The sequence below is a fragment of the Bubalus bubalis genome, chromosome 3 (genome assembly GCF_019923935.1).
Source record: "Bubalus bubalis isolate 160015118507 breed Murrah chromosome 3, NDDB_SH_1, whole genome shotgun sequence".
In the NCBI taxonomy this organism is placed as follows: domain Eukaryota; kingdom Metazoa; phylum Chordata; class Mammalia; order Artiodactyla; family Bovidae; genus Bubalus; species Bubalus bubalis.
In genome coordinates, this window is record NC_059159.1 from 7,363,107 (window position 1) to 7,387,301 (window position 24,195).

Genomic DNA, 24,195 nt, shown 5'->3' on the forward strand with positions numbered 1-24,195 from the left:
CCACCACAGCCCCCTTAAGGTGCCAGCCTCCAGCAGTCTCTCCTGTGGGGGCCCAATGGATCACTGGGGCAGATGTAGAGACCGGGGGTGTGGGGGGAGGGCACAGCTCCATCCGGGCCATTACAGTGGTCCCTGCAGCAGGCATGCGGCACAGGGTGGGCGAAGCCTCTGGGGAGGCCAGAGCAGAGGCAAGGCCATCCAGGTACCACGTCCCAAAGACAAGAAGAGCGGACACCACTGCTTTAGCTGGGACACGACTTAAACACAAGCACTGCCTGGGGCTGCAAGGAACAGGCTGAGGAGCGGAGACCCCAGGCCAGCTCGGAGAACACGGCCCAGAGGAAAGGTGGGCTGGCTGCGCAGCCACCAGAGGGCGCCATTCCCGCCGCGCCCAAACCCACGCTGCTCACCCCTCCGCCCAAGTCCGTGCCACCGCACAGTGGCAGCCTGTCCCGCCTCTGGGACGCTCTGGCATCCGAGTGGTGTGGCCACAAGCCTGGCTTCCTTCCCCACGCCCTCCCCCAAGTCCTGACTCACTGGCGTTTTGTGCTCACACTCAAAGGGTTCCATTGACAGCTCGCAGATGCGGGCTGGGGTCGGCCCCTATCCTGCTCCGGGTACCGCCTGGTCTGCTGGGGTGGCACGACCAGCCAAATGTCAAACGGCCCCGCTGGCCGCTGGGCTGCTCTGGAGCCCGTCCCTGCCGGCCGGGCCAGGAGTGTGGAGACAGCCCCAGCAGACACTGTCGAGAAAAGAGCAGCAGTGTCCTCTCTCCTCCAGGGCCACCTCCAGAGGGACGGGTTAAGCCCGGGCTACTCCCCGGTCACTCGGGACTCCCGAGTCCTTCCCCGAGATGCCGCCCCAGAGGGCTGACAGCCTGGGTGGTCTGGCAGCTCCCCGGCTTTCTTTCCCAGGAGAAGAGAGGAGGGGGCCCTGCTGGGGAGTCGCCTGAAGGACAGATTGGGGGCTGAGGGACATGGGTCCCCCCGAGGGGGCCGCGGGGTGCCAAGGGTTGGAGAGCTGCAAGCCCCCCTCCCGCCCGACTTCTCCGCTCAGGTGGAGCCTCCCAGAGGTCATCCTTGCCAGGGAACGTGAGAGTCGCCCTCCTCTTTCATCAGCTCGCAGCCCAGGCCCAGCCCACACCCGCCAGGAGGGAGGAGAGGAAGAGGAGGAGGAACAGGAGGGCCGCGCAGACCTCGGGGCAGGGAGCAGGCACAGGAAGCCTGCAGGACGCCCTCCCGGCAGGGATTCCCTCTGGGCACAGCGGGGGCACTGGCTCCCCACTTGAGCGGCCACCCCAAGTAATGTGACACTTGAATCTCCAGGACAACCAACAACAAAAAAGCCGAGACAGCAGCTGGCTGTCAACAACCAGGAGCTCCGCTGCGCTGAGCAGAGGCACTCGGGGCGCAGCCGCGGGTCAGGAAAGACGCGTCCGCAAAGGAAGGAAGAGGTGTGAGCCCGGCTGGCCGGCGGAGGCAGGGAGGAGAGACTCGAGGCCCCTGGGCTGCCCTGCACCTGCGGCCGCCCCCCGCCGCACCTGACTCGCAGGTGAGTGGCCGGTCACAGAGGAGGGGGGAGGGAGGGAAGGGTGCCACCAGGGTCCCCTGCCTCGAGGGTGGATCCACCACGAACATGGAGAAGAGGGTCCTGAGGGACACACTTGGGCACAGTCTCCGGACAGCGTCCCCTTCGAGCCCGGGCTCTCCCCTCTCCCGCTGGGACCCAGCACGGGCCCCGGGCTGAGGCTACAGCCCTTGGCACAGGGTGGTTTCCTCTGTTTGCTGAGCAGGCAGAGGGGCCTGGGGAGCCTGCTTACTCGACAGAAGTTAGTTTAAGCTCTTTCTATTCAGGGGGCTTAAACGAGGGATTTGGCTGGCCTGGCCGGGGAGGGAGCTGTCGCCTGCCCACTGAGCCTCCCTTTTCCCCCAGGATCAAGTACCTGCTTTCTCCCAGTTGAGGAGGCCCAGCCAGTTCAAACCACCCAGGATGTGGATATCCTGAACAAGAGCGGCAGCTCCCACCTCTTGTTGGGGGACACTTGGTGTTCTTGACTCAGGGTGGGGGGCTAGGCCCAGGTCCTCCTCCTGGTGCCCACTGAGATCTCCAGGAGCCCCCAAATCTCCCTGAGCACCAGGCCAGCACTTGAGGGCCCTAACCCCAGGGTGAGGTGGAAGTGAAGCTGGGGGGGACTGCCCCGCCCCATTGCTGGGCCCACAGTGCGGACCCTCCACACACTGCTCCAGCCTCCCTGTCCTCACACAAGCAGCATTAAAGGCTCCCTCCCCAGCCACCCCCACCCCCCAGATGTCTCCCCAAGGCAAACAAGTCCACATCTACCTAGCAAGGAAAACAACCACCCAGGTTAAAGTGGGAACCAAAGATCAGCCTGTGTGTTCCTGGCTCCGCTGAGGCTATAGGAAACGGCCTGGGCTGCGGGCTGGGGAGGCTTAAAAGCCCTGCAGCGACGGGCGGTGATGAGAGAGAGAGGGAACAGACCCCGAGCGAGGGAGGGACGCAGCGGTGAGCCACTGCAAGACGGCCCAGGCAGGCAGGCAGGGATTAGAGTCCCCAGACCCAGAGGACACAAGTGGACGGGGCCCCCCAAACACAAGTCCCTGAGCAGGGACACAAGGGTGATGCCCAGCTCCTGGGACTGCAGAAGAGTCAGCAGCAGCAAGCAGAGCTATGGGGCTGGAGACCCCAGGCTGCCGAGGGCGCAAGTGTCTCCCTTCCACCGCAAGGTGGGGCTAAGGCCGGAAGCGCAGCGCACAGTGGGCATCTCTGTCTCGCTCGTTAGGCCTCGGGAATCTGCTAAGACACCCACGGCCTTCAATTATGCCTCATTCTCGTTGTTTCTCCAACAAGTAAGGGTGGATGAAACCCACTTTGATAAAATAACAAGGCAGGGCAAGAAGCCCTTGGACCCTTGAGGCACCAACACGCCCATATCAGTCACCAAACACCCGCAGGCTGGGTTCTCCCCAGGCAGCTGTGCCTGGACTTGGAGCGTCAGTTTGGCAAGAAGGAAACAGGGCCGCTTCAGTACCAGGTGGCAGCTGTCTGGCCTGCAGGACGCCTGCCTGCTCAGTCGCAAGGCCCTCTGTGCTAGGGGATGCCACCCAAAGGCACGTGTCCTAGTCCCTCCAGCTCTGCCAGCCTTCCCTCGGCCTGGCTCATCTCCCCGCTCTGCAGGCTGCCCCTTTGGCTGGGGCAGGGCCATGAAGGGCCATGCGGGCTGAGAGCCAGGGAAAGCCACCACTTGTTCTGGCTGCTCCTAACCGAGGTGCTACCGGGCATGGGGCTGGGAGATACTCTAGCTTCCCTGGTTCACAGGCAGGAAGTACAGTCTGGGAGGAGTGTGGCGGACCTGAGCTAGAAAGACTGGCAAAACATACAGATAGGCCCACAGGGCTTCCCTGACCATCTCCCTCCAAACCTGGGAGGAAGGTTAAGGGGACAAGAGGCAGCCCTCCCCGGAGGGCCCCCTCTCCCCGGGCCACAGCTGGGAACGCTGAGGGCTCCCTGCTGAGCAATGGCTGGGCCATGGCCACATGGTCACCTGACGATGGCTGGTTATATCGGGCACCCGGCGTCAGGCACCCCTGGCCTTGCTTTAAATAGCGTGCTGGGAAGCCCGCCCGGGACCTGCTGGAATGTGCCTCCACCCTCTAGGAGTACAAGGCCCCTCCAACTCCCCCACGGGCCCCACTAAGGCTCCTTTCACTCAAGGCCAAGCTGGAAAGGATGAAATAGTAACTGGAGAGCAAAGGGGGCTTCGGTCTTCGGGGCAGATCCACTCCTGTCCCAGGTGCAGACAGGATCCCATGGGCACCCCCGGGGCTGACCCAGGCGCAGCTGGCAGATTCCGGTCCTCACAGGCCCCGGCTGTGAGAGCCTGTGGCCTGCAGCTGGCGTGGACGAACGCTCTTCCCAGAGTGGGGCCCGGGCCCCCCGGGCATGAGTCTGCAGCTTTCTGACTTCCTAAGCCCTGGAGGGCCAACAGGCCCCACCTTTCCTGCACAGTTCAGCCTCCACTCCACCTTCCTCCTCCCTGCTTTGGGGATCACACCTGTACCCCCTCTGCACCCCAACTGACCAGGGTCTCCAAGCAACCTCTTGCTCAGAAGCGGACCCACCCCCTCTGCAATCCCTCCTGAGCCTTTAGGCATGGGGGCACAAGTGGAAAAGCCCCCTTGCCAGCCCGCGCTCCCTGTTTCCTCTCGGAAGGAGTGTCTCTGATGGCTCCATTAGGCAATGCAGGCCCTGGGCCAATCAGCTGAGAAAGCCAGGCCAAATGCAGCTAAAGAAGGGAGGCGAGAGCAGCCCAGCCCTGGAGCCTGGTGCATGCTCCCTGAGGGCTCCGGTCGGCCCACTGGAACGGGCCAGGCGGGCAGGCTCCCATCCTCCAGGAAACCCAGGGAGTGGGACGCCCAGAGGCCAGGGGCCCGGGACCACGCTCCTGTGCACGCCTGCTCCACGGGTCAGCAGGAGGTGGTCTGCCCGGCATGACCTGAGGAAAGGGGTCCTCGTGAACTTGACACAGAAAGACTCATGAGATCTGCCCTTTGGTGACAAGTCACAGGAGGTTCTCAAAGAGCAGGCGCGGCCCGGTGAGTGAAGACGCTGTGCTCCAGATTCCCACGTGTGGGTAGGACTGGTCTCCACAGCCCTGGTCCTGTGCTGAGCCTGTCACACAGGCCAGGCCCTCGGTGCGCGGCTCCTGATCTTGTCTGCAAAGAGCAGGCTTCCCAGAACAGGTGCCCAGGGAGGCACAGTGTGACCGTGGAGAGGTCCCTTCCTCTCTCTGGTCTCAGGGTCCCCAAGTATAAAAGAAAGGAGGCAGAAGGGGATGACGCATGGCATTCTAGAATCCTATGCCTCCTAGGACATTGGAAGACTGGGCTCCTGATCTCCTCTGTAGAAAGATGCGGACTCTGGGCTGGGGCGTGGGAGAAGCTGGGGGGCTCTGACTCCAGGAGCTTCACTCTCTGACAGAAAACCATCCAGTCCTCCACGGAGCCATCTCCACCTGCCTGCTACCCCCATCATCACTTACAATACAGCTCCCCGCCTCCAGCCAGCCGCCCCCCACCTTCCTTCACCTCACACACCACAGACATCCTGGCATGAAGGGCGCAAATGACACTCCCCAAAGGTGCTGGAGGAAGGCCACTGATGGCGTGCGCGGTGAGGGGGCCGTGACTGCCCCAAAGGCCGTCTGGCCTCTCCCTGCCCAGAGCAGAACCACGTGCCCCGGGCACTCCCGGAGCCCGGCGCTGGGCTCAACCCTCCTTCCTGACAGCCTCAAGGCGGGCACCCCGTCTCCATGTAAAATGAGGGGAGGAACAGACCCAGAGAGACAAACTGACTCCAAGTCACAAAAGCAGGGAGGAGGCTGGCAGCATCAAACCCAGAATGATTCAAATGCTGTGCTATGGGGCCGGCTGGCCAGATGGGAGCAGGAACCCTGCGGAGGCGGCACCTGTGCCAGCCACCGTCCAGGCCCTGAAGGACCGCAAAGCGGATGGGGGGGGGCAGAAGTGGCCTAAGTGACCACAGGTGGGGCTTATGAGGCCACCAGGAGGTCCTACCCTCTAACGACCAGAGCTGCCCAAGAAGGAAGGGCTGGGCAGGAGGAGGGCTCCCCTCCTCGAGCAAAGGCCATGTGCCAGAGAGGGCAGGGAGCCAAGGGTGGCGCAGAGGGCCCGGCAGTTGACCTTCCAGGCGGCTCTAAGGACGCTACGCTGCGGTGGCAGGGCCAGGGGTGACCGCAGCCCACACCGGGCGAACCTGCCAGGCAGAGATCAGGGACGGGGTGGTGGCAACAAGAGCTTAAGGCCTGGCGCAGGCCCCAGGCTGCCGGCAGCCCCGCCTCAGTGAACAGGTTGAGGCTGGGTTGGCCCAGGCTGTCTCTGAGCCCTCTCTCAAGAGGTGCTGGCTCCCTCGTGCCCACCTGTGAGGCACCAGGGGAAGAAAGTCTGGGGCATAATGTGCTCTGACTCACTGACTTGGCCTGGGCCTTCACCTTCGGCCCCTCAGGCAGGATGGGCTGGAGGAAGCCCTGGGTCATGGGGCCTGGAGGCTGACCGGCCACTCGGGGGGCGGGGGAATGTTGGGGGAAGGGGACCCTCTTGTGAGCCAGAAGGGCAGGTCCCAGCCAGCAAGAGCAGGGCGCTTACACCCTCCCTGGGACGCCTGGTCCCATCCTGAGAGAAGACTCCTTGGGGAAAACTGGAGGAGTATGGTGTCACCCCACCTTCTCATAGGAAGACACCGAATGAGGAAAGAAATGGGGCTGACGAGAGGGGTGGGGACCCCAGGGGGCCTCAGACCACCCCCCCAGTCAGCTCTCACCTCTGGCCGACCCTGGCCAGCAGCCCCCATCAGCCTGCTCCCGGAAGAAGCGGACCCTCTGTCCCCAAAAGTGACGAAAAGTAAGGGTGCCAGGCTGGGATCCCAGAGCCCCGTGTCCCCACCGGGAAACCAACCGGGGAGCTGTTTCCATACCAGATACCCTGACAACACCTAGGAGTTGTGTCTCAAAACAAAGGAGCGGAACAGGGCAGTCACCTTCACGGCCAGCAAGCATGGCTGACCCTGGCCGCTGGCAGAGCCCTCCCGGGGCTGGCTGTGCCCGGCAGCCCCACGGTGGGGCCTCAGGCTCCCCCGTGTCCCTGGCCAGGGCAGTGCCAGTGAGGCGGGGTGAGGGCCAGCGCTGAGCAAGGGGCCCCACGGCTCGCTTCCTCTCTGGTGAGCCACTGGACTCTGATGGGTGAGACCTGACAAACTCGTTCTGCGGGCCGGGCTGGGTGAGAGGGCGGACTCTCCGGAGCCAGCTCCTCAGGGACGCTAGGCCCTCTCTCTGCTCTGCAGCCCAGGAGGCGCCCAGCAGGAACCCGGCGCAGCATGGCAGCCAGCAAGCTCATGCAGGAGATACACTCCATTGGGGACAGGCTGCTGCTCAAGCTGCAGAGGCTACCGCAGGCTGAGCCTGTGGAGATCCTGGCCTTCTCCGTCCTGGTGGTTTTTACAGGTAAGCCGGGGCTCCCCGAGTCTCCTCGGCACCCAGGGCTCTTCCTCGCATCTGGTAGAGGAAACCATGGTGCCAGTCGGAGGGCTGGGTGATTCCCCAGACAGAGGAGGAGCAGCAGATGTCTCCAGAGGGTCAGGGGTGGGGGACAGGGGATCTCCCCCTATTCTCTGACATGCTGCCCCTGGGGATGGGGTGTGCTGAAAACCAGGGCCCAGGGGTGCTCCCTGGACCTCAACCCAGGGATGAAGGGAGCAAAAGCTCTGGGGGCCGGTGTGGGGACAGTCACTCCTCTCCCCAGATTCTCGGTGTTTCTGACCAGTAAGCAGACCTCTAGGGAAGGTCCTCCAGGCCCCCAAGGGGGCTTCTTCAGAAGCAAGGTGGGCGCGCTTTCTCCCCCACCCTGTCTGAGTTTCCCGGGCTCTCTGCTGTCTCCCCATCCCCTCCAGCCACCGTAGTGCTGCTGCTACTGATTGCCTGCGGCTTCTGCTGCTGTCAGTACTGCTGGCCCAGGCGGAGAGGCAGGAGGACCCAGGTGGGACCCATGACCCCACCCTGAGGGCCAGGGAGATGGCCGAGAAGCTGGAGAGGAGACCACCGACGCCACGTCCCAGGTGTCAGCCTGGCCCCGCAGCCCTCGCCCCTCAAGACAAAGACCCACGGCTCAGCCCTGGCCGAGCCCAGGGACCCGGACGCTGACTGAGACCTGGAGCCTCAGCAAGGAAACGGGCTGTTTCGGCCACAGAACTCTCACCTGCAGGGCGCCCAGGAGGGATTGATGGTTTCGAAGACAGAAAACCACCAGGGATTCTTTGCCGATCTGCGCTTTTTAACAAAGCACAGAGCGTGGTCCCCGTACTTGGAGAATAGCCCGCATCTGTGGGGAGCTGGCCCTCGGAGGTCCCATGCCAGAGAGGAGCAGGCCAATTTGAGGGGCTCTGTGCAGGAGCTACTGGGTCCCAAGCGCCCCCCAGAGTGGGGAACATGTCAGTGCTCTATTCCAGGGTTTGCCTGCTTCTTTCCAGTGTTTGCCTGCTTCTTTCCAGTAAAGGCTTTCTGGTTATGTGTTTCTGTGGTGCCCTATTCCCCGGGCTGGGCCCTGTGCATCGGGAGGTCGGCGTGCCAGGATGCCGGGGGTGTGGCCAGTGACTTCTCCTTGCAGCCTCTGCTCTCCCTGTGCCCATGGAAGCTGGAGAAACACACAGGCAAGAATGCCACATTGGGGGAAGGGGCAAGACTCCGGAACCAGGGGAGGGCTGCAGGGCCCCTCCTGCTGAGCGCTGCCTCCCAGATGCCTGGTCCGCCGTGACGGAGGCTGCATCTGCCCCAGGCAGGTGCCGGGCTCAAGAATGCCACACCATGGTCACCACGGCCATTAACTGTAAGCGGCATGCCCTATCCTAGCAGGTCCCCCCAAACTTCCAGAATAAGAGAGGTGAGGTCCCTAGTGTCGTCCATAACCTGCCTCCCAACTGCAACATCCTGTCCCCAACGGGCCAGACGGTCTGGGTTCAAATCCTCGCCACCACCCCCCACCCCCGACCAGCTACATGAATAGATGTTAGCGACTCAACTTTCCAAAGCCATGTTTCCTTCCCCTGTGAAATGGGGACAATCCTGGTACCCTCCTCCTGGGGTAAGCCTGTGAGGATAAACCAAGATGGCCTTGGCACGATGACCTGGCCCAGCACTGGGCATATCCTAAGAGCTCCACCGCTACGAAGCATCCTTATTTGCCCCTCTATTCGGGGGGCCGAGCCAGAGCAACGTGGACCCGTTTTAAGGACTGCTCCTGCTGACAACAACACTGCCTGCCTCCTGCCCTGCAGTTTACTTTCTCTCCACAGAACTTTCCAGGCAGAGCTACAAACCCAGCAATGAGCACAGGGGAGGCAGAGGCTCTCACGGCACCTGCCGCCCTCCCCCAACACCGGTCCATCAGAGCCATGAAGAGCCCCGTGTTCTTTACACACCTCTGTCGTCTCGGCTTGTGCAGCCTGACCTGGTTGCCTGGAGGCAGAGCCCCAGCCACTTGGGAAACAAGGAGGGGAGAGGGGATGCCAGCCCCCGCCACTCCACCATCTCCAGCTGGCAGGCCGGCAGGAGAAGCCCTCTCCCTGGTTGGTTTCCCTCCCTGGTGTCCAGGGACTTGTCTAACGGGTTTGGTTTGGGTGGAAGACCCAGAGAGGAAATGCTTCCACAGAAAACAAAAGAAATGCAAGAATCTGTCTGTACACTCTACCCTTCTACCACCATCACGAAAGAATGGGGTTCAGAATAATAGTGATAATAATAATGACAATAACGGTGAGCACAGAGGTAGCTAAAATGCACGAGGGCTCATCCCCCCGCAGGCGTGTCTGAAGCCTTTTGACACAGATAAATCCATTTAATCGTCACAACAACCTAATGCCAAAGGGACCATTACGATCCCCTTTTCAAAGGTGAGGAAGTAGGTACCTTGCCTAAACTGGACCAGCTGAACAGTGGCAGGACCCGCCTGTCTGGCTCTGGAGCCTTGGCTCACCACACCCAGGCCTCCAGCTGCAGTGCTGATAAGGCTCCATCACCCACCACCTAACAATCTCAGGCCCCAAAGAGCCCCACCCGACACCCTTCGCCGTGAGCGGGTGTGGCCTAGGAGTTAAGAGCTGGGGTGGGGCCCATCTGCGGCTCCCTCCCAGAAGAAAAACACAGGGAAGGCGGGAACATGTGAAGCCCCGCCTTTTCTGGGCCTAGCAGGCTGGAGGCTCCCCAGGAAGCCTTCGGTTCAGAAGACACAGTAACCTCAGCCCCGTGTGATCTTCCTTCAGCAGGCTCATCAGCATAGAGAACATCCTTCGTCAGGGTAACTGACACTGAGCCTCTTTTCTAAGATTCAGGCTCCTGGGTGCAGCTGCCAAGAAGTGGGGACCACGGGCAGCCCTGGGCACCTGCAGGTGGACAGAAGTTCACTCGTGTTTTCCTCCTCCAGGCCAGGCAGTACCTAACTGCCGACTCCAAATAAGATGCTGTCCCCTCCCTCAGGGGCTTCCAGGAGCACAGCCCTGCCACCAGTGGCTGCCCCGCAGCTGTCTGGTCAGGTCCCAAGCAGGCTCCAAGCCCCCGCGGCTCAACCAACCAGACCTCCTTGCGCACAACAGCAGCCTGACACACTCTGATCGGCCCTCTGGGGAAGATAGGCATGGAGAGGAGACAGCAACCACCCCCCATTGTAGGAGGGACTGTACAAGGAGGTGCAGCAAAGCAGGTGGGGGCCATGGGAGAGGCGCCGTCAGGCCATCCGAGCCCAGAGAACACCCGGCTGAGGCTGGCGACCAGACCTCTCTGCTCCTACCGCCGTGCCACCCTGGACCAGGCCGCCAGCCGCGTCTGCCTGCGGTCACCACCGCAGTGTCTCCGCCAGTCTCGGCGCTGGTCTCCGCGCCTCTTCACGCCACAGCCCGCTTGTGGCCTCTGCTCCAACAATGCCCACGACTGTGGTCTCAGTGCCTCACAAGGGTTTTTCACTCTACACTTCAGATCTGCACCCTTTACTATCCAGACAGCACAGCTCAGAAACTACAGTCAAGCCACCAGTGCAAGAACCTCATTAGCAGAGGCCACATAAAACTGTTTGCTCTGAAATCTGTTTTCCCGAACATTAATGTTTGAAAGCAATCTACAAGTAACAACCTTCAGGACAATATATTTGCTTGTGGGTAACAACAAATTCCACAGCCTAAAAAACAGAGGATAAGGAGTTCCCTGGTGCCCTAGTGATTAGGATTCTGGACTTTCGCTGCCATGGTCCAGATCCAGTTTCTGATTAATCCCCTGGGTTAGGTTCCTGAGATTCTGCAAGCCACACGGTACAAACAACAACAAAATGATTATTTAAAAAATTACTGAAAACAAAATAATTCTGTACTTAGAAAATGTTTCTTCACTCTCCTCGGGAAGCAGCTGGCTGCTGTCCCCTAATTCTCACTCTTCCATCATCTTCACATCTCAACTGAATCATTGCTCCTCCTAGCGAGTCCCCTGGGCCCCAGGCCATGCCAAGGGCACCAACAGCATTCTCTACCTCTTCCCATCATATCACTCCCTTCCTGGCGATCATTTCAGAAGAATTTTCTGACCTGGGCCAGCAATTAATAGAAAAAGTCAATTAAAGCCATGTTTGCGTACATGAGACATACATACTCTACACTCCTCATCTGAGATGGAAACACAGACACACACATCTTTTCTCTGAGTGTGGGTTTGCTGATCAGGTTTCCTGACTTGTCTATCTGCTAATTTTTATTTCTTTGAGGCAGAATAAGGGGACTTCCATGGTGGTCCAGTGGTTAAGAATCCACCCTGCAATGCTGGGGACTCAGGGTCTATCCCTGGTCAGGGAACTAAGACGCCACGCTGCCTCGGAGCAGCTGCGCCCACGCGCCACAGCTCCTGAGCCCGCGCACAGCTAGAGAGTCCATGCACTGCAACGAAAGACCCCGCGTGGCTCACCTGAGACCCGACGTGGTCAAACACATAAATATTGTTTTAAATAAAAAAATAAAAGTCAGCCTTCTAAAAAAAGGGCATCTGCAAAGAAACCTGACTGTGAAATCCTTCTGCATTTTTAGGAACTGTTTACAGCTGTCTTGTCCACATCTATTTTTGACAGAAATGCCATCTGAATGATTCTAAAGTGGTCAAGTAGTATTTACAGAAAGAAATACTTTCCCTCACTGCTTGTTCTGAGGTCCAACAAAGCGCTTCAGAGCTCAGATTGTGCAGCTGAGTGGAACAGCTGGGTCCAAACCTCAGAGCAGTAACTTAGCTGTGTGACCTTGGGTAAGCTACTTAACTGCTCCGTGCCTGTTCCCCGGTTGTAAACCTGGGGTTTCGGCTATCACCACTGCTTCGTTTTCATGTAATGTTAAGTGCAATTATGTAATTATAATAACAACTACAGCTGCCACAAAACAGGTTGGGGAACAAATAGCTGACGCTTGATAAGCATCCAACTAAGCTGATGGAGCGGAAGCCCGAGGGTGTGCGTAGACCCCAGCAGGCCAAGGGCATTAGTCAGTGTGTTTTACGGAAGGAAATGCGAGGCAGCAGGTGAGCCCGGGTCAGTGAGGCCAGGAGAGGTAAGAAGGACTTCACGGAACTCGCCCACCACCTCCCTCCAGCCCCGGCTGCACGTGAGAATCACCTGGCGAGCTTTACCAAGCACAGGGTTCTAACACACCCAGAGGAGGGGCCTGGGCACAGGCCTTCAGAAATGCTCCTACATGCCTCAAACAGGCCCTAGAATGGAACCCCTGGGAGGGCAGAGCCTGCCTCTCTTGCTCACAACTGGACACAAGGTGCCCACGCAGTTCCTGGCCACCGTGGACACTGGACTCCTGTCTTTTAAGGAGGGATGGCGGCCACCAGGTTCCACGCACCAGGGCACAGGCCCCACTCCTGCTTCCCGGCTGCTCCATCACACCAGGGGTGGGAACCCACAAGAAACAGTTGAGGCCAGGCCTGAGCGACAAAGATACCAAGGGAGAAGTCAGTCCTCCGCAGGAAGCCGGGGCCTCGCTGGTGATAAACACCCCCATGCTGGTTCCAGGAGGTGCCAGCAGGAGCTGTGGTTAATCATCTACCCGGTGCCATGGACAGCAAACAGCCATGGGTGGCGCCCCAGCCCTGGGGCCTCCTGAGCAGGTCCTTTCAGTGGACACAGGTGAGGGGGACAGGTGGCCTGGGGCAAGGGCCCTGGAGCCATTCTCTTCCCACCGACTCCAATTCTGACTTGTCTCAGCCAGGACACTTCAACCCACAGGCCCTGAGCAGCCCTCCAAAACAGCATCGCAAGAGGGCAGAATACAGCAGAGGGGGTAAGTGTGAAAGGCTGAAAGGGAATGCGGTTGCTCGGCAACAGGCCCTAGGCCACCTTTGTCTGCTCTGGTGACAGCAGGCAGGTCTGGTCAGGGCCAGCCATCAGGGCGACCCCTTTTCCTCCTGAGTCGGGGCAGAGCTCTCTGGTCTCCTGGCAGTGTCTTCAGCTCGGCCCCCGCAGAGTGTGGCTCTGGAGGATTCCCCTGATCCATCCTCTCTTAGGACACAAGACCGAGAGCAGCAGACCTGGGTAATGGCGCCTTCCTTCTCCACCTTTACTCCCTTCAATTGGCTACTGGCTCGCAGCCTGCCTATCTCAGCTGTGTTTCAAGATGATTAGTTGGTCCTGCCTCTAAGGAAGCCGGCTGAGCTCCCAGCTTGAGTCCGTCCACTCCTTGGCTCCAGTGAGGACCTCTTAAAATGCTCCCCAGATGTTCGCAACTGAGGCAGGAAAACCAGGAAGGGTCTATATCAGTGCTTTTCACTTATTTTTTGGCCGTGTCACGTGGCGTGCAGACTCTTAACTCCCTGACCAGGGATCAAACCTGTGCCCCCTGCACTGGGGTTAGGATTAGAGTCTTAACCACTGGGCCACCGGGAAGTCCCTACAGCAGTGCTTTTCAGGTTCTGGCTGAGCAGGTCTCAGGGATGGGAGAGAAAGTCCCTGATCACAGCAGGGCTGCTCAGGAAAGGCCTGGGGAAGACAGAGCGCACTGGACCACCCTCACCCCTGCCCTTGATGCCAGTCCCTGCTTTCACTTTTGTGGAGGAGGAAAGCCCATCCGTTGCCTGCTGGAGGCACTGAGCCCCAAGACCCAGTGTCTCTTCAATGCCCACTAACTGCAGAGATTGCTGCTGTTCTGAGATGGCACCAGAGGATGGAGTTAGGGGAGTAGGCAGTAGCACATGGGGAGGGCCATGGAGAAGCCCCGGCATTCAGGGCCTCTGTCCCCGCCTTTCCAGGTTCAAATGGACAAAATGCTATCGAAATACTCCTGGAAGATGGAGTTCTGGGAGAACCCCTGGGACCAGGGGGGCCTGGCAGTGATCATCCTGTTCTTCACCACGGTCCTGTCTCTCATCTTATTTGCTATTATCTTTGGTTTCCTCCCCATGAACAAAACGACCAACCAGAATGAAGAGTCGTGACCTGACTTTCTGCCGGGCAAGGGGGCCATTCTCAAAACACTATGAACTTTCTTCAAAGCTCTTTAACAGTCTGGAATTAAAATTTTTCATATGATTATCTGATAAATGCCTGTCTTCCCCACTGGTTCAAGTACCAAAAAGCAGGGGCTGGGTCTCTTTCTGTTCCCCATTGTACCCCTTTTCCGGTGTGCCTTGCCCAGAGTCAGTACCAGGCAGTGTTTGCTGCTGGAACAAATGAATGAATGAAGAAATGAGCAAAGGAACGGATACACAGAGGGATGCCTGAACCGTCGGCTCTCTGAGCCTGGAGACCCTGGGAGACGACAGAGCCCAGTACAACCTAGGCCTAAACCAAAGCAGTTCTTCCTATCTCAGGGTGCAGAGGCCTCTGGGCCAGAGGTTACTTTCAACCTAATTACTATTCCTTTTTACACTCAAAGGTAAATTTGAGTCATCAGTAATCAAATGCATTTCATGGTCATGCTCAGAGAAAGCAGCTGCACACCAAGAAGAGAGGAAGCCGGCTGGATGCCCCACACTGGCCTTCATATGACCTGCATGTCTTTTCTCTGGTCCCAGAGACGCCCAGGTATCCCTCACAGAGCCCCCCAGCCCCCATGCGCCCCGACCCTACAATGCAGCCTTTGTAGACATGTCCCCGCCTCTGCCGACGCCACCATGCTGGCCTGTCCCTTGCTGCCAGGTGCCCTCCCTTCGCAAACAGCTGCTTCAGTGTCAACCTCAAACCAGGCTATTCTTAGAAAAGGGGCAAATGTCTGGTGGAGAAGGGGCTTTGCCTTTGTGCTATGTACCATCTGTCCAATAAAGAAACATTCTTTCATTCAAAGAGCAATTTCAAATCGAGCCACACCAGCCATGCTGACTCCATCCCAGGGCCTTGAAGTCCTGGCATCAGACACCCTCACGTGCAACAAGAGAGACAGAAGAGATAAGGCGGCTTACAGGGCAACAGGAGGCCCCCCAGTGCTCGGCCCCTGACACATTAAGAGGCCCCAGCTCCCTGAGCTGAGATAGAAAGCAGAAGCCCCTGGGAGGACCTGGCCTCTTCTGTGGTAAGCTGCTGCAGCCTAGAGGTGGCAGAGCTAAACCTCCGGACAGCCTTGCAGAGACTCAGACTCATCCCCAACAAGAACCCAGCCAGGGCGCTTTCCAGAACAGGGGACTCTGATACCCAGCAAGGACACAGAGCCCTTTCAGGACAAGTGCTTCACTCAAGAAGCCAAAGGAGGCCTAATTTAGCAGCTCATAGTATGAGTGCCTACAAAGGGCTCTGGTCACAGGGGCTGTGGGCAAGGGTCCTGACCACCTCTGCTGGGCGTGGTCTTGCGAGGCCAAATGAGAGATGGCCACTTGGAGAAGGAAACAGCTTCAACCCAGGGGCTACCAACTCATCAGTGAAGAGGAGGGGGTGAGAGTCAAAACATACAGCCCAAGTAAGAGCCTCTCTGGTCTCCAGAGGAAACCTTCAAACCTCTGCTGGACACGAGTACCGTGCACTTAATCAGCTCCGTGCTTCCAGAATCTAGTCCAGCAAAAACCAAGATGGCGTGTGTGTATGAAAACGTGAACGTCCCTGACAATTGGGAGATGGGGATTATCATCTGTCCTACTGTGAGCTTCATGACCATGACCTCTCTGGTCCACTCGATGTCTGAAGCCATAAGTTCTGCATCTATCTTACAGGTTGTCCAATGAGATCTAACCAATGAGAGCAAAGGAATCAAAGAGCTTTCTTGAGCCAAGCGCTATACAAATGCCAGGGCTCCCAGCCTGTCTCGAATGCTCCCAGACGTCCCTCACACAGTGTGCCCACAGCTGCTCGTGCCCAGCGCCCGCCCTGAGCAGCTATCAGGCTCTTTCATAGCCCCCTCCAGCAGCAGATGCGGATCAAACAGATACGTGGTTTCCAAAGTGGGCAGGCTGCTGTTACGTTAGAAATATGATGTCTCTCCAAGCACAATACCGCCCCCTCCGCCCCCTAAGAGATAAGCTGAGCCACATGTTTCTGTCTGGGTCTGGGTGGAGACTGACGACCCTACAAGTGAAGCCAGTGGTCCAGCTCCACGGCACGTGACAACCACAACGCCAGTGGTGCAGAACTGGTCGCATCTCTTGGAACTGAGTCATTCACGGGGCCAGCCACTCTGGAAGTGGGTAGAGTGGGATGGGTGGGTGACCACCCAAAATACACAATGAATCCTCATAGGGCCAGAGTTTCTGAGGCCCTGCATGGGAAAGTGCAGGAAAAACTCCTTCTAAGGAGTACCACCTTCCATGCTCCCTGACAGGAAACATCCCACACGATGGCCCTCAGCAGGCAGGGGTCCCTTGCTGGCCCAGGAGCTGCCCTACATGAGCTGGTTAATGCATGGTGACGGGGGAGGGAAAGGTCTCAACACTTGGCTCCACACACGAGATACGTCACTCACCCTGACTCTTCGCAGAAGGCCACCAGGGCATCAAAGGCCAAGACTGCAGCTTTATCAGATGCTTTGTTCCCTCTCTTTTCCTGGAGACAAGAAACAACTATTCAGCAAAAGTCTTACATAGTTGGACGACCACATAGCCCAACAAATGATGAGACAGAAAAACAGCAAAGGACACTAATTAAGACATTCATGAAACAGCCTCCTTCACACCTGACCATGCATTCCCTGAGCAGCTTTTGGAAAACAGAAATTCCCCAAAGTACCAGCTCCAGTCAGGTCCCAGGTCACTTTTTTAAAGCAATTTCAGGTGACTCAGTTCCAGAAATAGGCTATCTAGCTTAAAGTGTACCTATATATACCTACGGAGAAGGCAATGGCACTCCACTCCAGTACTCTTGCCTGGAAAATCCCATGGATGGAAGAGCCTGGTAGGCTGCAGTCCATGGGGTCGCTAAGAGTCGGACACGACTGAGCGACTCCACTTTCACTTCTCACTTTCATGCATTGGAGAAGGAAATGGCAACCCACTCCAGTGTTCTTGCCCGGAGAATCCCAGGGACGGGAGAGCCTGTTGGGCTGCCGTCTATGGGGTCGCACAGAGTCGGACACGACTGAGCGACTTCACTTTGACTTTTCACTTTCATGCACTGGAGAAGGAAATGGCAACCCACTCCAGTATTCTTGCCTGGAGAATCCCAGGGACAGGAGAGCCTGTTGGACTGCCATCTATGGGGTCGCACAGAGTCGGACACGACTGAAGTGACTTAGCAGCATATATACCTAAGTATATACATATGTCGGAGAAGGTGATGGCACCCCACTCCAGTACTCTTGCCTGGAGAATCCCATGGGTGGAGGAGCCTGGTAGGCTGCAGTCCATGGGGTCGCGAAGAGTCGGACACTGAGCGACTTCACTTTGACTTTTCACTTTCATGCACTGGAGAAGGAAATGGCAACCCGCTCCAGTGTTCTTGCCTGGAGAATCCCAGGGACGGGGGAGCCTGGTGGGCTGCCGTCTATGGGGTCGCACAGAGTCGGACACGACTGAAGCGTCTTCGCAGTAGCAGCAGCATGTATGTATGTATATATACTCTATCTTTTTTTGGCATGTGTGATCTTAATTCCTAGACAAGGGATCAAACCTCACCCCTTGCAGTGGAAGCACAGAGTCTTAACCACTGGACCAGAGTCTTAACCATCGGACCACCAGGGAATTCCCTACCTGTATTTTAAAATTTAAATAGATATTGCTAGATTGCGTCCCTCCTCAAAAGACTGTAACACTGCATTTTTCTCCTGGCAAAGTATAGACACTCCTTCCTACATGTGCCCACTAGCAACAGGGTTTGAGGTCTTTTCCATGTGTGTCAGATTTTATTTAATTTTTACCTCCTTGACTACTACCAGATTTGAACATCTTTGGATATATCATTTGATGAGTTTTTCTGGGAATTTTTGTTTCGTATCCTTTATTTTTTCTTGTCAGTTGGGGAAAGCTCTCTATTTATTGCCCACTTTAACCTTTGTTTTACCTTTCACGTTAAATATTTTTCCAGGTCTATTATTTATCTATTGCCTCTCTTGATGGTATCTTCACCACACAGAATTTTTCCATAGGTTCAGGATTTATAGAAACTTAAGATTATTTATGTATCCAAATATTTGGTTTTTTGAAAAGATAGCTTTGTGGATTTTTAATTTACATTACAAAAGTATCTTCACTGGATCTCCAGCCCCAGGTGACACACAGGACTAACCTTAATCCTTTTTCTTTGGGCCACACAGTTTTGGGATCTTAATTCCTTGAGCAGGGATTGAACCTGGGGCCACGGCAGTGAAAGCACCAAGTCCTAACCAGTGGACCACCGAGGCAGGATTGATCCTGACTGTAGAAAATAACACACACACAACAGACCACCGAGGCAGGATTGATCCTGACTGTAGAAAATAACACGCACACAACAGACTGTATGAAGATAAACTAAGTATAAAGAAAAAAGTGTAACCTTGTTACAAGCTATCTACCAACAACACCCCATGCGCCCCCTTGTACTTTCGAGCCTCAGGAGCACCCCTCCAGATTACAGAAGCTCCATCTGGGTTCAGAAATACGCTGTGTGAAATGGTGGAGTGGTGGGTTCAGACAGGAAGGGCTCCTACTGTCCAGGACTCACCTGGAGTTTTGCAACTTCCTTCCTGATCAGGAAGCTGACTTGGTCACGGTCGCTCCTGGAGTAGTAGAGGCGGCACCAGGAAGGCTGTCCATCTCTGCCCGCCCGGCCAGACTCCTGGTAGTACCCAGCCATAGACTTGGCAATATTCCAGTGGGCGACAAACCTAGGCTCCAGGGGACAACCAGCATGAGGTGTGGGGGGAAGGCTGAGGGGAGGAGAGACTCTGGGATGGCTGAGCAGGGCCCTTCACAGGTACCAGGAGCGGGGAGGCTGGCAGGGAGAGACGGGACCCCAGGGTAACAAGGCTAGGAGACCTGCAGCCCGCCAGCAGGCCTCCCTGCCATGGAGCAGCCCACAGGAAAAGTGGTGGACTTAAATAATATTAGGAGACTTACGAGCTGGATAAGTCCGCTACAACATCTTAGAAGAGCAAAAAAGATAACATTTACTAAATACCCTAGGAGCCAGTGTGCATGTTTGTCTTGTTTAATCATTTCAGTCATCACCACGTGAGCTAGCCTCATTTTATAGGCAATAAACTTGGGATTCAGAAAAGTAAATTCATACGAGGAGACGGTAGAGCTAGGATTTGCGTCTAGGGGTGTCTGATTCCAAAGCTGGCCCCTAACAAGACACAGCTGACCCAGGGTTCAACCCCTGATTCCAAAATCCATGTTCTCTCAAGTGCAGTTCATGGTGTAATTCCTACGCTGATCAAGGCAGGGTCACTGTGAGGCTTAATGAGACCAAATGTGCAAAAGTGCTCTGTAAGTCACACAAGGCATTACTGTTGGTATTAATCCAAGCGAAGGACTTGGGGCTGTAGCCCAAAACGTCTCCAGAAGGTCAAGAGTGGCTGGAGGTAAAAGACACCCGAACAGTAGCCAGTGTGGGGCTAGGAGGCTGGGACGCACCCATCTCCACTGGACTGTCCAGTAAGCAGCAAGAAGGGGAGACAGTAATAGGATCTTTGCCTTTGCCTTCCCATAGGGAGTGGTTTTAAGATACTTCATTCCACTCTCTCACAAGCTCCAGTTGCTAAGATGAGAGTGAGTAGGGCTGTGTTAAAGGGTGAGCCTGAGGGTCGGCTGTGCTTCTCTGCCACCAGGGGGCAGACCACACAAGGACTGTCAGCGTCTGGACTACGGACTTGGGACGCTGTCCTGGGGCCTCCATTCCCCGCTCCCTCCCCCCGGCCCCCGACCCTAGAAGGACACACAGTCCTGGTCCTCCAGGCAGAGCACCAGGTGGCCCGCCCCACCCTGAGCCAGGGCCCGAATGGCGGAGTCAGACAAGAACCAGAACTCACCTGACATTGGCTTTGTCCACTCCCATTCCAAAACTAATGGTCGCCACAATTACAGGGACCTTCTCCTCCATCCACTCGTTCTGCACCAGTGTTCTTTCAGGAGCCTTCAGCCCTGGAACAGAGAAGGTGAGGAAGGGAACTCGCATCTCTCGTGGGTTTCCCCTGGGGCCTACCGGCACACACGCTGTGAATCCATCACCCACCAGGTGTATGACCTTGGGTCAGGCACTTAAGCCACCGAGCCTGAGCCAGTCAGCATAAAGACCCTGGCCTGTGCGTGGCAAAGGTTCTCTCATAAATGTGAGAGCCAGGATTCAAACCCAAATCCAGGGACTTCCCTGGTGGTGCAGTGGCTAAGATTCCGTGCTTCCAATGCAGGGGCCTGAGTTTGATCCTGGTCAGGAGCTGGATCCCCCATGCCACAACTCAGAGTTCGCATGCCACAAGGAAGTGCCACAACTAACCCCCAGTGCAGCCAAATGAATATTGCAAAAAGCAACCCCCAAACACCCACGTCTTCACTGGCCTCCAGAGCCTGTGCTCTTGCCACAACACCAATTCCTGGACTAAAAAAACTCATCACCTGCTGCTGGGTGGGCACAGGGTGCGACAAGAATTCAGGAGGTCCTTTTACATCTCATTCATGTCTAGGCACCTTTTTGTGGATTTAAGTGAATCATTTTAGCTCTGCCTGGGTATCTGGAACTAGATGATGGACCATCTGATCAGCCAGGATTCTTAAGGAATAAGAGACTGGCTAAAAGGCTTCGAGTGAGGAGAGCCACGGAGCCCAGGCACCCCTTACCTGCGTGGTATGCCTTGGCGTTCACGCCCCTGTAACTGAGCTCTATGGCCAGCTGTTCACAGGCCTCTCTGGTTCTGCAGTAGACGATGCCGCAGCCAGACAACTGAATGTGGAGACACAGGGAGAAAACAAGCATTGGGAAAACAAAACACTCAGCCCATCATGCTGTGGCCGCTTCAAAAGTGGCTCTTTCAGCCTCATGGTCTCCTCTGAGGCAGACCACCTAGCACAGCCCTGCCACTTTCTAACAAGGCGGGACCACACTGCCTCAGAACTCAACCTTTCCAACCTTTTTGCCTCCTCCCCTCAAGTCCTGGATAGGTCTGCAAAGGAGGAAGAGTCCAGGAACCCCAGTAGGTGAAACAATGCCAGGAAACCAAAACGCTTGTGTGCGAGTTTTAAGAAGCTACAGCTGGGGCTTCCACCTAAGGAGCACAGGTTCACGCCCTACTCAGGGAACTAAGATCCTACATGCCACACAGTGCTGCTGCTGCTGCTAAGTCGCTTCAGTCGTGTCCGACTCTGGGCGACCCAATAGACGGCAGCCCACCAGGCTCCCCCATCCCTGGGATTCTCCAGGCAAGAACACTGGAGTGGGTTGCCATTTCCTTCTCCAATGCATGAAAGTGAAGTCGCTCCGTCATGTCTGACTCTTCACGACCCCATGGACTGCAGCCTACCAGGCTCCTCCGTCCATGGGATTTTCCAGGCAAGAGTACTGGAGTGGGGTGCCATCGCCTTCTCCGCCACACAGTGCAGCCCCTCAAAAAGAGAAGCTACAGCTAGTCCTGGCTAAGAAAGCTGGAAAAAACCAAAGTTTTTAGAAACGAGAATCTATCTCTATACTGTGGCTAGCACCCCACTGGCCCTTCGACCCCTGACTTCGGTGCCCTCACCCCTTTATCAGCCTTCTGTCCAAGAGCCTTAAGGCAGAAGTCCTTCAGGTTCCCATAAGGATCAGGAAGCAGTTCCTTGAACTGCACGTCATAGAAGAGGTTGGCCCTGAAGCAGGGAGTCTTGAAGGTAGCAACTGGCTGCTTCAGGTGCAGGGCAGCAAACACGTCCTCTCGGACCTGAGGGGTGGCCGTGGCGGTCAGAGCCACGCACGGGGCATCTGCCAGGCGGGAGCGCAGGGCTCCCAAACGCAAGTAGTCAGGGCGGAAGTCATGTCCCCACTGGGAAACACAGTGAGCTTCATCCACCACCAGGTAGGAGAGCAGGTGGCGGGACACCAGGGAGTTCAGGGTGGGCTGGAAGGAGGTGGAGGCCGCCATCTCCGGCGTGATGTACAGAAGCTTGGTCTGGGGCTTTTCCTGCTCCAGGTCGGAGAGCAGCTCCTTCCTCTCCTGCACCGAGAGCTTCGAGTTCAGGGAACGCACTCGGACCTTCAGAGCCAGCAAGTGGTCCACCTGGTCCTGAAGGCACAAGAGGGAGAGGCCCAGAGCAGACAGTAAGTGGCCCTCAGGACTCAGAGGTAAATGTCGCTGTGACTCCCTGAGGGTAGTTCACAGGCATAAATTGTCCTCCTCCCACCCTCCAACGTGTCTTCTCCTTGCATAAAAGAGGTACAGAAGAGGAAGTCCTGGAAGTGTGGAGCTACACAGACACAGCTTTAATCCCAGCTCAATTACCACATGCTCTTCAGCTGGTCCTTGAACTTTCAACTAACTCATTTTCTTTCTCTTTACTATAAAAAGAGTAAAACTACCTAATAGGATTGTTGCAAGGATTAAATGAACTTTTATGCCTCAGAGGCAAGTTAACACCCTGAAGGCACTTAGCACAAAGCCTGAGACTAGGGCACACTCACGAAGCATAGTCACTGTTGTTCTCTGCCTTGCCTGCTCTCTTTCTCCTTTTCTTCATGGGGGATGGCTCTTACCCACACAGCCACACTTCCTCATTTCTGATTCTACCAGCCCAGCTGCAGGCTTTAAATATAGCCAGAAGTACAGTTAACAACATCCCAACAAGTTTCTCATCTGTTTTTCTGTCTCACAGCTGTGTGCCCACCAGAAGCAAGCAGAACATACCAGGGCTTCCCCCATATCAATTTACCTCTCTACCCATCTGCATCTTCTAGAACATAAACAGTGCACGTGTATACATATGAGAATGTATGTGTACATACACATACAGTTCCATGTTCCTCCAGACAAAAAGTTACAAAGGAAGGTAAGAACCTCAGGCCATCAAAACAGAGAGGACTCAATCATTACCCACCAGAGTGATATGCACTAATGGACAGCCCCACATTTAGGCAATTCAGAAACCCAATACAGAGGGACAAAGACAAATCAAAGAAAAGCAAGAGGCAAAAGACCAGTGAAAGAAGTAAAACTTCTAACTACTAAAAAAAAAAAAGTCCCCTAAACTTTCTGGGCTGCCATCATCATTCACCTGAGCCTCACCTGAATCAAAGCAATGAGAGGAGAGACCACGATGGTGATGCCTTTAGCCAACAGAGCAGGGAGCTGATAGCAGAGGGACTTTCCTGCCCCAGTGGGCATGCACACAAAGACATCCTTATCACCTGCAAAAGACAAGGGGGCAACATCTCAGTGCTCCTGCCTTTTGTATATTCCCCTCATCAAGGCTGCTGATAATCAAAGGATAATGTAAGAAAAACCCCTAGCAGTGTCTGGCACATGGAAGGGTCTCAATATAATTGCAATTCCCTTCCCATCCTTTCTAGGAAAAGGGGAGCGATCCAGGGAGATTCAGCAATGCAAGCCAATCATTTCCAGAAGTGGTAACTACTACAAGGGTAAGGAGTCGGAGTCTGCTGGGACACAGATGGCTGAACTGAATCAGGTTGAGCTGAATCAGGATTCAACGAAAGCTGAATCCTTCTGGATGGATAAGCATATCTGCGTAGACATGGATACAACATCACTTAAGAGGGATTCTGTTTACAAATATTACAGTGTCACTGACATTACGTTCCTGCTCCCCTCTTGACAACCTCCATCTGTCAACATAGCTCCAGTTTATAATGTTATTACTCCTTCCCTACTTGGGACCCAAGCCACTCTATCTTCAGCAAAGAAATTACCTGGAAGATGACTGCCTTAAGACTATTCCTGCCCACCACAACCCCCCCCCCCACACACACACACACTGCTGTCTACACCAAACAAAAGAGAATGGAAATGTTTTCAAAGACAACCTTAGCTCTGACTGTGAACTGTCAGAATCAGAACAAACTGCCGATAGGGTGACATGTCTGTATCTCCAAAAACAAATATGCCCAAGGGTGGGGAGGTAGGAAGGGTCAGAAGGAAAGTGCTCTGCAGGGAATTCCCTGGTGGTCCAGTGGCTAAGACTCTGTGCTCCCGATACAGGGGGGCTGGGTTCGATCCCTGATCAGGGAACTGGTTCCCATGTGCCACAACTAAGACTCTATGCAGCCA

The 24,195-nt window shown here is 56.0% G+C and overlaps 3 protein-coding genes across 5 annotated transcripts in view; 2 read left to right on the top strand and 1 right to left on the bottom strand.

The window, feature by feature from the left end:
* The window catches only part of RECQL5 (RecQ like helicase 5), a 30,410-nt gene that overhangs the window by 5,287 nt on the left and 928 nt on the right, over positions 1 to 24,195 (bottom strand). For 2 of the 3 annotated variants that reach the window (XM_025279512.3, XM_006045259.4), the window contains exons 3-8: positions 23,194 to 23,315; positions 21,679 to 22,197; positions 20,783 to 20,885; positions 19,978 to 20,089; positions 18,669 to 18,831; positions 16,495 to 16,574 (exon numbers count right to left, since the gene is read on the bottom strand). In XM_025279512.3, the coding sequence (XP_025135297.3) occupies positions 16,495 to 16,574; positions 18,669 to 18,831; positions 19,978 to 20,089; positions 20,783 to 20,885; positions 21,679 to 22,197; positions 23,194 to 23,315 (1,099 nt within the window). The remainder of the gene's footprint in view (positions 1 to 16,494; positions 16,575 to 18,668; positions 18,832 to 19,977; positions 20,090 to 20,782; positions 20,886 to 21,678; positions 22,198 to 23,193; positions 23,316 to 24,195) is intronic. The other variant, XM_044938579.2, reaches the window with a different exon arrangement.
* SMIM5 (small integral membrane protein 5) lies at positions 1,145 to 8,096 on the top strand. The gene is made up of 3 exons (XM_006045257.4): positions 1,145 to 1,551; positions 6,877 to 7,036; positions 7,483 to 8,096. The coding sequence occupies exons 2-3, from the start codon at positions 6,910 to 6,912 to the stop codon at positions 7,590 to 7,592; spliced, it is 237 nt and encodes a 78-aa protein (XP_006045319.1). The 5' UTR covers positions 1,145 to 1,551; positions 6,877 to 6,909; the 3' UTR covers positions 7,593 to 8,096.
* SMIM6 (small integral membrane protein 6) lies at positions 12,758 to 14,146 on the top strand. The gene is made up of 2 exons (XM_006045256.4): positions 12,758 to 12,894; positions 13,859 to 14,146. Exon 2 carries the CDS (start codon positions 13,865 to 13,867, stop codon positions 14,042 to 14,044), a length of 180 nt encoding a protein of 59 aa, XP_006045318.2. The 5' UTR covers positions 12,758 to 12,894; positions 13,859 to 13,864; the 3' UTR covers positions 14,045 to 14,146.